The sequence below is a fragment of the Haplochromis burtoni genome, unplaced genomic scaffold, assembly GCF_018398535.1.
Source record: "Haplochromis burtoni strain Fernald_Lab_line unplaced genomic scaffold, NCSU_Asbu1 Contig_112, whole genome shotgun sequence".
NCBI lineage: Eukaryota > Metazoa > Chordata > Actinopteri > Cichliformes > Cichlidae > Haplochromis > Haplochromis burtoni.
In genome coordinates, this window is record NW_024582473.1 from 1 (window position 1) to 15,424 (window position 15,424).

Sequence of the window (15,424 nt, forward strand, 5' to 3'; positions counted from 1 at the left end):
AATACATTGATGCATTTAAACAGTATATACTAATCCAATAAATACACTTTTAATAGACGTGCTGAAGATTTTAAAGTTGTTAAAGTCTGCCTAAATATATGCCTGAACAACAGACTTTAAAATTGCTTTAAAAACAATTAAATTACATTAAATAATAATTGAGTTGTGACATAATTATGAGCTCTAAATCGCAAAGCTTCAGCAAGGTTTTGGACTAATTCCTCAGATTTGTTAAATTAGTTGTTAGTTTAGTGTTTTTTGCATAGGTGAGATTGTGTTATGGGAAATGCATTAACTGCTTTGAGAACTGTTGGAGTTGGATAGAATGATGTTGATGTGAGAACTGCACTAAAGTCGGGACAGCCAGTAAGCAAAATAGTAGGTGTCACCGTACCTAAAATCTGGACGCTTTCATTGGGGAGTCGTTGCATGGTAGCAGCGACTGCATCAGCAAGCCTTTTGCTCTGTTGCCATCTGCATTTCTCTATGCATGCATGCAGAAGTTCATTGAGAAGCAGGAAGATCCTCAATCCTTCCACTCCCACAGGGTTCATATCAACAGATGGAAGCAGCTGCAGAACAGCAGTCTCAGCCTGCTGATGCAACTTGTTATTAATTAAAGGTTTAATTAAAGTCCACTTCTTACTTTTTTAGTTAATTACTCATCAGGTTACAAACGTGTGTTAGTCACATTCCAGTTCAATACCTCTGCAAAAACAACATCTCGCATCACCAGCTTCTCAAAACTTCGCCGTGCAAGTGACAAGTCCAAACCGGAGTACGTTGGTGAAGTTTGGAAATGTTTATCTTTGCTGACATGAAGAAAATGACAAATGTGTATCTTCAAATGTTAAATTCAACAAATATAAAGAAGTCATGATCGTGCTCATGAATGGTGTTCTTACCTCCTGTCAAGAAAGCTTTGATTCATACAGGATGGAGATGTGAGCATCCTGTGAATTTCCCTGTGAAGAGTTCATGAGGTTAGTCAGTAACACTAAGACTACAGTGTACATGCTGTGCAGCAAACCAGTTACAAACAACAACAATAACAGCTGCTTTTGTGTTAGACTTACTCTCTTATATTTTTCCACAGCTTTGGATTATATGCAGAGACCCATTTGTCAATCATGTTATCAATAGAGTGTTCTGTCACCTTGTTCTTTGTGCCACTGCCTGACTCGTTATCAGCGCCCTGTGAAAGAAGCAAAGGTTCATGTTTGGTTTAGACACATGACCTCACAAGTAGATATAACTGGTAAAGCCATGTTTACATCCTCCCACAGGTATCCTTACTGCACTGTATGCATTTGTGCTGGTACCTCATCAGGCGTGCGTGTTGCAAATGAAGTGTTTCCTCCTGCATAGATGTTAGAAATGTCTAGAATAAAAACAGATGAGAAATTATCTACCTAAGGGTCAACTGTACTGTATGGGATGGTTTTTTAGTTCCAGAAAGAAAGATAAGATATAGCGACTTGCTCTTACAGTGGGCTTAATTTGTGACATTTAGGCAATAAACCTTTTTGTTGTTAACTGTGGTTAACTTGGTTATTTGGATCAAATGCAGGTCCAGTTTTATTTGCTTAAATTATTTTTTCATCAGCACTTTAAAAACATACAGCAGAAAACCGAAAACCTGCCGTGAGTTCATGACATTTATTTTTAGATTATTTTAAGTTTTCCAGTATTTGATGCGTGGCCAAACATTTTGTCTATGATTATATTCAAGCCCTTATAGTCAGAATTACTAATTATTTTAAACTAAAGCTTTACCCAATTATCTATTGGGCTATTGGCTCATCTGTGTTACACCTGCAGCAAGTGCAAAGCCCAACAGTGCAGCTCCTCACTGGTGTCAGAAGACTCAGTACCTCTGAGTAGCACTTTTTATTGTTGCATAGTGAATATATGTGTGTGTCTTTGTCAGGTTTATAACCTCTATCTATACAGTTGGATGTGACACACCTTAATTATTACTCTAACAATAAAATTATTTAATTGTTACTGTTAGTTTTGTGTAATTGTAAATTGAATTGACTCTTCTGTTCAGTTAAATGTATTTACCATGTGGCAGTTGCACAGGTAGTGGCACTGATGCCTGAGTCTCTTCTTCACGTCCCAGCTGCCCTTGTTCATTACACCCAAACGAGTACACCTTCTTGGATTCTGTCAGTACCAGTGTGTGGTAGCTGATTGAGAAAAGAGTGCATGAAAAGGAAAGTCCACAATGTAAAACATGCTTTTTCAAAGGTTTTAAACATCTGTGTTGTAGGTGGACCTCAGTATGATCACTCTGAAGATATAAGACAGAAGTTGAAGTTTCCTGTTCGCTCAGCAGTAAACGCTTTTCTTTTTCAATTATTTATGATATAATAATAATTAAATGTTACCTCCCACATGCAACCTTTGTGACCTTTGCCCCCCAGAGCTCTGCAACAAGCCGAGGACGCTGTTCATTTTGTAACGAGTTGTGGCCAAGCTGTCCATATTGACCAGAGCCAAATGTAAACACTGCACCGTCCTGAGAACCAGACAACAGTCCATATTCATTTTTGCCATGTACATATAGTTATCTCAGGAGTTTGTGGAAAAGCAATTAGAAGCCAAAGAATAAGAAACAAAAAGGCGCTTTCATAATTAATGCAAAATGATCAATGATGGCATGAAAGTACTGGAATTTCTTTCAAATTAAAAAACAGACAAATAAAATAAACCTCAATATAAATAACTGGAGTCAACTTTAAACAAAAAAAATAAAAAAGAATACAGATTGAGTGTATATCAAATATCATGCATTCATCTATTATTTCCTCCTGTAAAGCAACCTTCAAATTAAAGCGTAAAGTAATTTGAAAGATGCTCAAAGAAAACAAAAAACAAAGATTATGGAAATAAACATGGAAACAACGACAAACACCACAACTGAAATACTGAGTTCAACACTTCACACGACAAAATACATCTTCTGACATCTACCAATGTTTTAATCACAGCTCATTTAAATCATAGTCAGCATTTAATTGTTTCGCTGCTTGTTCTGGTGGTACAATTGTATGTGAGCCTGTTAACTGTTGTTGACTCACCTTTGTCAGAGCGGCGGTGTGGTCCTTCCCACAGGAAATGGAAACAGTTTTCTTCATGTTTAGGTAATGAACCGGAGTCGGTGTATGTCTGTCTATGAGAAAAACAAAATACTGAATATTGCATGTATATTTTGATACCTGCACCTTGAGTACATATACATCAGATTCCTTCTGGGAACCACACTTCAGTGCGATATTTACAGATATTGACAGATGCTGAGAGTGAGAGATTTAAACTTTCATTGTAGTACCTTGTGTGTCACCCAGTCCAAGCTGTCCACAGTCATTTCTGCCCCAGCTAAACACTCCTCCAGAGACAGAGAGGGCGAAGCTCTGCTCTCCACCTGCAGCGACCTGGACCACTGGGATCGCTGACAAAGATCTGACATGCTGGGGTGAATTCACGTATTGCTCGTTTGTGCCCAGACCCAGCTGCCCCCTGGAGTCCTGGCCCCAAGTATACAACTGACCATCTGTGAGGAAAATCAACATAATACTTTTCTATCATATTAAACTCCTAAATCCACTAAACCTGTGAAAAGGATTCGTTTTCATTCAGGTTCACAAGCCTTTTATTGCTTACTACATACTTCACGCTACCTTTTGTCAAAACGACTGTATGCTGGCTCCCACAAGTCACCTGAGACACCTGTTTGTTGCGCAGTGCTTCTGGTGTGCTGACAGAACACATGCAAGAAGTGATCAAACTCTTCTGTGATTACAACGGCAGGTTATTGTGAATTCAACTGGAAATTGAAGGACGATCCCTTAAAAGCTGAAGCTGCAAATCTTTGACCTCACCTGGGACTGAAAGGAGGGCGAGTTTGATCCACACAAAAAACGATGCCGCTTTCAGACAGAATTCTCACCACATCTTCACCACAACTCACAGCCTCAATCTTCTCTTCGCATTTCACAATCTCTGCAGATTTACACACAGAGCAGGTCATAGTGGATCAACACAGGCAGAGAAATGAAATTGAGACAGAGACATAAAGCTGATACTCACTCTGTTTCCCTCTCACTCTTCCCTCATCTTGGCTCTCAACTGTGTGAATGATGTAAACATCCCCATTTCTTTTAATGAAGGCAAGCAGTCTGTGACCTGCTGAAAGATCTGTGACTTGAAAGCTGAGGTTTAGAGAGCATACTCCATCAGCAGGTGAAATATTTGAGGGTCTTTTCAAGCGAAAGCCCTGCTGCCAGTCCTCTCCCCATGAAAACATGATGCTAAAATGACTGTGCAGTACAAGCAGCTGCTTTTTATGACTCAGGTGGAAGTATGAAACGAAACCTGACTGGTTTATTGAGCAAAGTCAGCTGTGAGAAAACAAAACTTACAAACAATAAAAACACCACACCTAGTGAGTCACTGGCACGTGGTTTATTACCTTAGCTGGAAAACCAAAAACGAAACTGGAGTTGACGTGTGCAGATTTTGCATGACAGCAACATATTTACCTATACTGAGCAAGTCATTCGCATGAGTCACGAAGTTACTCTGCATTTGGTGTTTTCTGAAGGAGGTGTGGCTTTTACCCTAAATAACAAGAAAATGTGTGAGGCTGTTAACTGTTAAGTAGGTGTGCAAGATATCATTTGTGCTTTTCCTTATTTTCTGTCATACATACCATCACAATGATGGATGCTCATATTGAACATGACCTAAGATTCAGACAATGGTGTCATTATATGTACAAGTAATCGCTGTGAGCTAAAAGCTTGTAAGTACTTTGTTCCAGACTGTTTCTTTAAACTCTTGGCTCTGTATGATGTCAGTGAGACCAGGTATTCCAAATATTATCAGCTTGGTGTCACGATCCCGGGTCTTATGACCCAGTGTTTTGAGTTTAGTTTATTTGGATGTTTATATGATTAAGCTCATGAGTTTTTCTAGTTCTTTGTTATTAGATTCCCCTTGTGTCTTCCAACCCCTGTTAAGTCTCCCTTGCCCTTCATGTGTTTCATGTCTGTTATGTTGTCAAGTTCATGTAGTCATGTCTGCGTTTCATTATGTTTCCTATTTTATTTTCTAAGAGGTTCTGTGTTTTGTTTTACTCTTTCCCTGTGGCGTTGTTATGTCCACGTTGTGTCTACTGTGCCTTTCTGTCCCATGTTTCAGGTCCCTATGTTCTGTCTTCTCAGTTGCTGTTAAGTTTGCATGTCTAGAGTTCAGTCAGTGTGTTTCCTGTTTTACTTTGAAGGTCCATGTCTCATGTGAGTGATTCTAGTTTTGCTTCCCTTGTCTCGTCCAGCCTGATTACTCCCAGCTGTGCTCTCCTTCTGTGTCTCATTCCCTCGTTATCCCTCTGTGTATTTAAGCCCTGTGTTTCTCTTTGTCAGTGTTGTGGTCTCGCTCATAGCTGTGTGAGTGGACATGTGTTTTCACGTATGAGTTAGTTGTAGTTTTCCCCAGTTTAGTTTGTTCTTTGTTTCCTTCCCAAGCCTGCAATAAAGCAGTGTTTTGAGTTCACTTTTGTGTCTGTGAGTTTTGCGTTTGGGTCCTTCTCTTGCCTGCACACAGCCGAAACATGACACTTTGGCACACAGCTGTGGCTGAGGGTGGAGACTCCACCCACCTATTGTTCAAATCTTTTGTTTGTGGAAGCAGCCAAACAGAGCAATCCTGGTTTAAAGGGAAGGGGTTGGATTATTCTGAAGCAAGAATAACAATATTGAGAAGGAAATGAGCAAAGTGGGTCACTTTTCAGGTAACTCCAAGTAAAACTTTAATAGTAAATCCACATCTGGAAAACAGAACAGTGTAGTTTATGTTGAAAACTAACATTCTTTTTTACATAATGCAAAGTTTTTCATAAAATGTTGCAAATCTTTACTTACATATGTTAACATTGGCAACACTGGCAACATTGTATAAGTGTGGCTGATTATGATTTAGAGAGTGCAGTTATTTTGTGTATTTTCTGAGCTGTAACATTTAGGGGAAAAACTATGAAATACTGACAGACTTTCTCCAAATTTTATAATCTAATATTACCTATTTACACTTAAAAAATATATATATACACACAAGCATATATGCCAAGTCATCATCATAAATTTTTTATGTTCCAGAAACTAAACTAACAGGCAGAACACACAGCCCGAGAATGGATGAGATCATGACGCTGCACAGAGGGAGACACAAACAATATATACACACCCAAGAAGGAGGCAAAGATCTCAACCTCAGACTATTAAATAAATCCAAACCAAAAGTCCAAAACGCTGGGTAGAAGACGCAGGATCATGACAGTAACAGTAAGTATGTTTCAGTAACTGCAAACGCTAGACTTGATCAACAATTACATTTTACTGTTCAATACAGTAAAAAACTGTCTTATAATACTGATCACTTATGGATCCTCTTATTGTTGCTCAGGGCCTCTGTGAGTTTGGTTTGCATGATCTCCTTAGTTGAGTATAACGGCAGCTCCAAGGTCGAGAAGCACGTGTGTGTCTCAGGATAGTACTGGTCATAGGAGACGTCCTCGACTTCTTTAACTTTGACTTGCATCTTGATTTTGTCCATACCGAGAATAGGCACCCGGTCAAATCCTGTCACAAACCCTAGAAGAGGAAAAAAGCAGAAATCGATGAATGTCGTGAGTTTTTGTTTACTTTTCTGCATGTTGGGGTGCTTTATCCACAGCCTCAGCTGCTGTGCAACTGATGTTTCCTACCACATGTTCACTGCATCGATTAGCAAATGTCAAAACCTTCCTGAGTGATCAAAACTTTAGTAGTCACTGTGATGAAGCAATGTTGCAAATTTACAATGGTAAATTCCTGCTAATAAAGCAGATTAGTAACGTAACTTCCATTTAACTAGCTTTTATGATCAAATCAAATACTTACAAAGGAAAGCTTTCTTCTGGTTCTCAGTCAGTTCATCAAAAACCTCCCAAAACATCTGTATGGTGGGATGGCCTGCGCTGTATTTACCTTCATAATGTGTGTTCTAATCATAGTGAAAGAGACTGTTAGATATATTGAAAATAATTCATTCAAACTGTAATCAAAGCATGCACAAGGATGTGATAAAAAAAAATTGCAGACAAATTACATCTTTGTGTCACTAACGATTTACCTGTTTCAGCTTTTCCCAGTCACTGAAGTCTTTGCCCACCATCACTTCTTGCAGCTCCTTTGGCCTGAAGAGTTTCACCAAATCCTGCTCACACACCAGGAAGAAGCCTCTCTTGAACTCCTGAAACACATTCTCCACTGATGTGTTGAAGGCATGATTCACGTAGGCATCCACAAACTCCTTCCTGTTTGGAAGATAAAAGTAGTGATTTAAAAAAACACAATCACACTTTGGTCAAATCATGAACTGTTCTGTTCCTTTTTGTTTAAAGAGTGGTCGCTTTATATCTCTGCCATGGTCATTTCCCATTAATTGCTTAAATTACTTGCCTATAAACAGGCAAACTAAGCGTGGTGTATCGCACTGGACCTTGTTACCTTTTCTAACCTTAGTAGTAAAAATAAGGAAATTGGTTGGTTGATTATGTCCTTGTTGTAACTATGCTTCTTGGCAAATAAACTTAGACTATTGGAAAGCCTGATTATTCACCCTCAAATTGTGTCACATTTGCAAGGAAAATGCATTTGTGGGTTGAGCAGCAGAGTTGAGCATGTGACTTTCATCCATGACAAACTTTCCAGATCATCTCTGCTAATGCCGAACAGCTTATTCTGCTATTGGCTCTTGTCTGGTGTTATTTGTTGGATTGATTGGATCATTTGCTGGCATACACCCAACACATCACACTGTTTCCACCAAAACCTAGTTTTATCCGCACTTTGACCCTGTGATCATACAGTAAAATTTTGTGGTGGTGTCTTCTTGATTCACCTGTCTCTGATATCCCCTGTTTTGGCCTTCAAATTTGGAGGTGGTGCTAGGGCTCACTCCATCAATGTGCCTTGATTGGCACAATCAGGTGCATAATAAGCATCTGATTGTCAGAACTGCAAGTACCAGAAGCCTAAAAATGAGAGTCAATAGCAGAATAGGCTGTTTGGCTTTGGCAGAGAAGATCTGGCATGTTTAAATGGGCGCCACGCACAAATGTGCACAAATATGACCCAATTTTAGTGGAAAAAAACATGCCAATTCTTTCCAAGAAGTGCTGTTACAACAAAGAAATTATTTACTAAATATAAATATTATTTTATGTTATGACTTTTTGTTATGTGTAGCTTCTCTCTGGCAGGATAATTCATAGTTTGCTTTTCAAAAACATGTTATAAAAAACACTTTAATTGTCCTCACTTATTTTGACTTGTCACCAATTTTTCCGAATTTTCTGGATCAAGATCGACGTCTTTCCCATCCCAGTTGATCTGTTGAAAAAAAATTTTTTTTACTGCTATAAGAATTGCGAATCCCAAGACCATTTTGAAAACTGTTTTGATTTAAGTTGTGTGGAAAACCCCTACCGAAAAATACATGTCCAGGTTTTCCAAGTCATCATCTTGGTAGTCCTCCAGAATGTACTGCAGACTCCTGTAAACATAATATAGTTTAGGATCATTTGTATAACCAATCAACACCTAAAACTAAAAATTTGTGTGAAGTAAATATAACTGTTATTAAATTTTCTGCCTTACTCTCCAACACTTGGGTTGAATTCTATCAAATCCTCCAGTGAAGGCCTTACACCGAGCAGCTTCTTGAACAGCACCAGTGGGAAGGGTAAGTGGATGATGCACTGGTTGTACAAGGCCAATCCACAAAGAACTCCAAACAGGAAGAAACGCTGGTCTTCCTGAGTTGCCTGGTGTCAACGGTGAGGACAAATTAAAATCAAAAGTTAGTTGTCAAAGACTGTATTGATGACTATCATCTGTACTAAACTATTGTTAGTTATATTGTATTATAATCAGTTAAAATAATCAGAAAATTCTGAGTCTAATCTTATTTCCAATCAATAGGAAGGCTTACTTTTGAGGAGAACCATGCCATTGTTTCAGAGTCATTGAACATGAACATCCCAGATTCAGCTGAGACCAAGTCATGAAAGACTTCATAAAAAAAGTCTTTCTTGTAGACCGCATCGATCACACGATTTCCATCAAAGAAAACCTACAAGACACAGGGGCAAAAAAAGTTTAGATCAAAACTGCATGAATGCACGAGTTTTTAATATTATCTGTGCCTTGCTGTGTTTACCACGAGTGGCCTCTTGTAGTCTCTGTGATTCGTATCAGCCAGTTTTTCAATAGTGTCCTCCAAAACTGACGCTCGCCTCAGCTTCACTACGAACAGAAAGTCTTCCAAAACTGAGGGATAGCAACCGAATGTCCCCCAATAACTAAAAAAGACTTTTGTCACTTCTGTAAGCTGAAATAAAGTGAATGATGTCAGTTTTACTCTTTCTCAAAGAGAGAGAAATATTCTGTGTCACATAAACACCAGTTTTTGTAAGGTTTTTTTTTACCTTGGCATGGTAAGCATTCATGTCAAACACTGTTTTCTTTGATTGCAGATCCATCACAATTGGGAACTTGCACAGGATGAGAGGCTCAGCATGTGAATACTGAAAGGGAAAAACCCATAGAGGTCTTTAAGGTTTGATTGCGCATAAAACCCCCCATAAATTTCTTCATGTTGTTTATTTGAACACTGGGTATTGACTAAGAAGTGACCAAACCAAAGGTTAGAATAATGGAATAACAAAGTATGACACAGTAGATTACACACAGACACACTACTTTAGACCAGAACATTTTACCTTTCGTTGTGACTGTAAAAGCCAATGTTGCAAATCCTCCAAAAGGAAATCTTCATCAGCTGACACACAAAAATCACTTTCTGGTATCCTTCGAGTTTCTGCAACCCTTCTGTTTGCCTAACAACAGGACATCTCATTATCTATTTATCATCATTTAAAAGGGTTGCATTTCACTTTAGGAATGAGTGAAATGACTGTTTTAGGATATTTATACTAACATTGTACATATATTGGAGGACTAGCAGCAGATTTCTGACTCCAGAGTTGCGAGGTACAGGTTTAAAGGACAGGATCTCTGATAGGGCCTGCTTCCACACCTTAACGTATCGCACCATGGTGGAGGGTGACAGCGAGGACCACCAGTCACCTGAAGAAAAACAGAGAACAGATAAAAACTACATGCCATGAAACTTTGAGCACTTTCTCACCTTCCAGATTAAAAAGAGTATTGTGATATCATGTAGACAGCTGTGACAGTACCTATGATCTTAAGACTTTCATTCGACAACCTTGTTACTGCACCAGCTACTGCCTCAGCGAGCTTTATGCTCTGTTGCCGTGTGTGTTCCAGCACTGCATGCAGAAGCTCATTGAGAAGAAGGTAGATTCTCAACCCCTCAACTCCAACTGGTTTCTGGTCGAGGGAAGGAAGCAGGCGTAGCACTGCAGCCTCGATCTGTTAGTTTGGCAAGGATTGCAAGAATCGATCAGCAGCGGTTAGGTCCAGGTACTGTTACATGTGTATTACGTTAGGCAGTAGAACGGGGAATTCATACATTATGGAGAGATGCTGATTCCTCAACTTATTAGTAGGATATTTATAAAATAACAAGCAAAGAAGAAGACCTTTTGCTACAGATTGCATGTATTCTAGCAACATACCTCTGCCCAAACATTGTCCTTTGTTACCAGTTTCTTGAAAGCAAGCCGTGCATGTTTTAGGTTCAAGCCGTGGTACTTCAGTGAAGTTTGATAATGTTTATCACCGCTAAGAAGACAATGAACAAAGTCCACATATAAGTATGGCACTTATCCATAAGCAAACATTTACCAGCTAAAACAATATTTCAGTTCTTTCAATCCTGAAACACCAGATCTCCCACCTTTGAAATGAGAAAAAGAATGTGGTGCACAGAAACTGTGTATTTACCTTTGTTGAAGGAAACTTTTATTCAGACAGGATGCAGAGGAAAACGCCCCGTAGATTTCCCTGTGAAGATTTAATATTTTCATCCGATTGCAGAAAAAAATGTTTTCAAACAAATAATTTGAATGACAGAAACCATACAACACCAGGCAAACCAACAAGCTGTGACTGCCAGTGCATCGTACTTACTGTTTAATCTTTTTCCATGACTTTAAATCACATTCAGAGATCCATTTGCCAACCATGTTATCAAGACAGTGTTGTGATGCAAAGCCACAGTCTGTGTTTGAACCCTCGTCAATGTCCTGTGAAGGAAAGCAGTGACTGTTTACATGTTCACACATATTCGCACCTCCTCCCATCACAGTCTGTACTTAATGTGTTAGTGTCAGTACCTCATCAGACGAGCATGTTGCAAATGAACAGTTTTCTCCTGCGAAGATGTTTCTGATTTTGGGCCCATTGGTGCCTTAAATGATAAGTAAACACGTCACTTCTTTCATAGATAAATTAATTGCATCCTCAATTTGTTTATTATCAGAGGTGTAGTTACCCTGTGGCAGTCGAACAGGCAGCGGCACAGATGGATTACTCTCCTCTCGATGTCCCAGCTGCCCTTGATCCCCACAACCAAAGGAGTAGACCCTCTTGGATTCAGTCAGCACTAAAGTGTGATTCCTGTGTAGAAGATAATATACTAAATATGTAGACCTCAAACCCACACATACACTTTACTAACTGCTTTACTTTAAGCATTTTTATTTAAGATGCTTGATGTTGTCTCTGATATCTGTTAGTCTCTTCAGTGATAATATAATAACTTAAGGTGTTTTATATTAGCATGCTCATGTAACTGTATAACCAGTGATCTTTAAATTAATCTATTTTTTTTAACTCTATATAAAAACATTCTTCTAAGAGAATAGTGATACATTTAAAATGTATAATTGCTTCACATGGATGTAAAAGCTGAAAAAAATAAACAAAGAAACATTCCTTGTTAAAGGATGAGACTGATTCTGCAGGATCAGATCTCGGGTCAGGATGCATCTTGTTCAGATTAGGTCAGAACAGTCAGTGAAATGTCCTAGCTTTGTTTTTTTTTTTTTCTTACTCTATATAAAATAATAAAATAATAATTCCTGGGATACATTTAAAACTTTAACCTCTGTATCTTTGATGTGAAAGCTGAAAAATATTCAAAGTAACCTGAATATTTCATGAATTAAACAGTATGTGTGTCGTACCTTCCACATGTAATCTTGGTGACCTTTGCCCCCCAGAGCTCCGCAACAAGTCGAGGACGCAGTTCGTTGCGTAGTGAGTTGTGACCGAGCTGTCCGTGTTGACCGGAGCCAAATGTAAACACTGCACCATGCTGAGGAGCCAAACACACAACCACAGTGTAAAGTCCCACAGCCATTTACTTTTACATGACAATTATTTTAATATGTTTGCAAAAAATAAAGAATTAAGTTGCTTTTAAAATTTGTGTCCCAGTGGTAAGTACGGCATCAAAATCAAACTCCACAGAGCTTTTCATTCTCTTTCAGCTTTCTTTTTTCATGTTTAGAACTTGTAACTTCTATAGGAAGATGTTTTTGAGACAACATTCAAAATCCTTTTTTTTGCATTCCTTGAATAATTTCTTTTTTTTTTTTTTTTAAATCCACACTCTTTACAATAATATATTAGTAAGAAAGGAGAGCATCAAAACGCTCCTGTTGTCGAACCTTTGTCAAAATGGCCGTGTGGTCCTGTCCACAGGAAATGCGCTGAGCTTTCTTCATATTCAAACACTGAACAGGAGCTGGTGTGTGTCTGTCTATAAGGAAAAGGATTGTCAGTGTTATTATGTTACCAGATTATAATGTTCTTTAACATACAATAAAGGTAGGACATTTATTGTAAAGCCACAGTACCTTTTGTGTCTCCCAGCCCGAGCTGTCCACAGTCATTTCTCCCCCAGCTGAAAACACCTCCAGAGACAGAGAGGGCGAAACTCTGGTCTCCTCCTGCAGCGACCTGGATCACGGGGATCGCTGACAGTGATGGCACATGTTGAGGTGATCTGCAGACAGACTTTCTCGTACCCAGACCCAGCTGGCCCCTGCAGTCCTGGCCCCACGTATACAGCTGACCATCTGTGGGAGAATCAGCATGTCTCTGTGAAACACTCTCACTCCTGATATCTTCAACTTTTACTCAGAGTTTATGTTTAATGTCATGACCAAATGGAAACAAAATTTCCAATTCAGATTTCATATATAAATGCTTGTATGCATAAAAGATAATGTGTACCTGATGGAGAAAGTGAGACTGAAGTTTAAAATTCACCCGTCCTTCTAGGCTTTAAATGATTAGATCTTATTTATAAACTGCTTTAACCTGCCCACAGTATCTAAACACACAGTGGCAAAATATTGTTTGTTCCTACATCTAAAATACTCTAATTACTCATTAGATAGATCGATACCTTTATTTGGTTGTTTACAATTGTACCATGCATGTGTATTATAATTATACAATTTAAAATATGTGGAGGAATGTATATCTATATAGACATGTATACAAAGACAAATAACATGAACTACATGACAGATGTTGTTAAATTACAACCTTAGGGTCCGTACAATTATGAAGTGCAAGTTGGCTGGACTGATTCAGGGTCTCTTAATTATTTTAGCTTGTTTAAATAAAAACCTAAGATGAGATGGCTGCTGCTCCCTGACCCTGGTTCTGCTGGAGGTTTTTTCCTGTTAGAAGGGAGTTTTTCCTTCCCACCATCACCAAGTGCTTCCTCAGAGGGGTTCTTTGACTGTTGGGATTCCTCTCTATTATTGTAACGCCTTTACCGTCAAACATAAAGTGCCTTGACGTGACTGTTGTTGTGATATGGTGCTATATAAATAAAACTGAATTGAACTAAAAATCTTTAGCGCTTGCAAGATTCGACTGTACCTTTGGTCAGTGCAACTGAGTGCTGACTCCCACAAGCAACCTGAGAAACCTGCTTGTTAGAAAAAGCTTCCAGTGGCCTGAAAGAGAAAGAGCAGAAGAAGAGAACAGAGCTGAAACAGCCATTTATGAGCGCTAACTATGAACCCAAATAAACATGAATCACACTGTATACACTCCTAGGACTACGATGGAGTATTAGGACCACATTAAGAAAAAGAAATTGTGTCAATTTTGAAAATAAAGTTGACACACCCACCCAGCACATCACCCGGATACCCACAGGAGGGCGGTACAGGACAAAAACAAAAACTAAAACAGACTGAAAATCATCACATATTCCAGGGCTGGAATACATATATACTGTTTATACTGTATCTAATTATTAGAAACTATTTAATATACGATTCTTACTTTTTTTGCCTTCTGACCAGATGCAGCTGGTCACACACTGTGTTTATGTAAGGAAAAAATGTCTTGTAACTTAAACCGATTCTGCATGATTTTACTAACTCATCTACAAAAAGCATTTTGTAAAAGGTAGACTATAGCAGCACTGGCAGTTTGTCTTGAAACAGCTGTCATCTCCACATTATAACACATTTTCGACTTTTTTAAATAATATTTTTTTTCTTAACGTGATACTAATACTCCTTCTCACAGGACCAATAATAATAATAATAATAATAATAATAATAATAATAATAATAATAATAATAATAATAAAGGTTTGCACATCTGTATCTGTTACCTGGGAGTGAAAGGTGGGTGTCTGGTGTCCACACAGAGAACTTTGCCGCTCACAGACAGCAGTGCGACCACATCATCGCCACAACTCACAGCCTCTATCTTCTCTTTGTGTTTCACAAACTCTGCAGATCCACAAGCCACAAACACAGCAGGTGTGAGTGGACACAGTTCGGTTAAATGTAGCAGAGAGTGAACTTGTTAGTGACACCGATACTCACTCTGCCTGCCTCTCGCTCTTCTCCCATCCTTGCTCTCGTTTGTGCGGATAATGAACGCGTTTCCATTACTTTTAACGAAAGCCAGCACGTTTCGACCTGCCGACAGATCCGCGATGTGATGGCTGATGTTTAAATAATGAACTCCATCATCAGTGGTCGTGCTGTCGGTACCGGAGCCGTCTTTCACGTAAAACCCGCGCTGACAGTCCTCTCCCCAGGAAAACATGTTGTCGTGTGTTTAGGGGCAACAGCTGATCCTCTGTGTCACTCTGCAGTCTGTCAACAAGAAACGAAACTTAAACTTAAGCATGCCGCTGCACAGCATCCGGAAAGGAAACAATAACACGAGTCAGCTGATCTGTTAAAGTAACGAAACGAAAGTAAAACTGATAAGAGACAATCATAATAACAATAACAAGGAGAGGTCAATTGTGTAGCTTTTCATTGGGTTTCGTTTCACACGCAGGAAGTGGACAAAAATGCATGCTTGTATTGTACAATGTGGGAAATGTTGATACTGCG

The 15,424-nt window shown here is 38.9% G+C and overlaps 2 protein-coding genes across 2 annotated transcripts; both read right to left on the minus strand.

Moving 5' to 3' along the window:
• Window positions 1-394: 394 nt before the first annotated feature.
• Window positions 395-4,312, minus strand: LOC102307428 (probable E3 ubiquitin-protein ligase HERC3; the record flags this gene model as incomplete). Its single annotated transcript, XM_042223457.1, is given in 12 exon segments — window positions 395-593; window positions 707-812; window positions 906-965; window positions 1,077-1,195; window positions 1,323-1,381; window positions 2,068-2,192; window positions 2,394-2,524; window positions 3,087-3,178; window positions 3,338-3,559; window positions 3,687-3,763; window positions 3,888-4,008; window positions 4,096-4,312. Coding segments are annotated over 12 exon segments (1,528 nt in total), but the record flags the coding sequence as incomplete, so codon positions are not given.
• Window positions 4,313-5,597: 1,285 nt separating this feature from the next.
• LOC102307972 (probable E3 ubiquitin-protein ligase HERC4) lies at window positions 5,598-15,193 on the minus strand. The gene is made up of 23 exons (XM_005928345.2): window positions 14,903-15,193; window positions 14,686-14,806; window positions 13,938-14,014; window positions 12,899-13,120; window positions 12,710-12,801; window positions 12,224-12,354; window positions 11,530-11,654; window positions 11,372-11,445; window positions 11,166-11,281; window positions 10,980-11,039; window positions 10,712-10,817; window positions 10,310-10,505; window positions 10,048-10,196; window positions 9,830-9,946; window positions 9,536-9,634; window positions 9,268-9,438; window positions 9,040-9,180; window positions 8,706-8,872; window positions 8,535-8,601; window positions 8,368-8,438; window positions 7,177-7,360; window positions 6,945-7,047; window positions 5,598-6,656 (listed from the first exon to the last, which is right to left on the minus strand). Exons 1-23 carry the CDS (start codon window positions 15,126-15,128, stop codon window positions 6,439-6,441), a joined length of 3,033 nt encoding a protein of 1,010 aa, XP_005928407.1. The 5' UTR covers window positions 15,129-15,193; the 3' UTR covers window positions 5,598-6,438.
• Window positions 15,194-15,424: the final 231 nt, after the last annotated feature.

What these genes read in the sequence shown, in the direction of transcription:
- LOC102307972 (XM_005928345.2), bottom strand. Translation starts at nt 15,128, where the DNA reads ATGTTTTCCTGGGGAGAGGACTGTCAGCGCGGGTTTTACGTGAAAGAC. An exon ending in CACCCACCTTTCACTCCCAG is followed by an intron (nt 14,015 to 14,685) that starts GTAACAGATACA and finishes TTTCTCTTTCAG; the next exon opens with GCCACTGGAAGCTTTTTCTA. An exon ending in TCCTCCAATATATGTACAAT is followed by an intron (nt 9,947 to 10,047) that starts GTTAGTATAAAT and finishes TCCTGTTGTTAG; the next exon opens with GCAAACAGAAGGGTTGCAGA.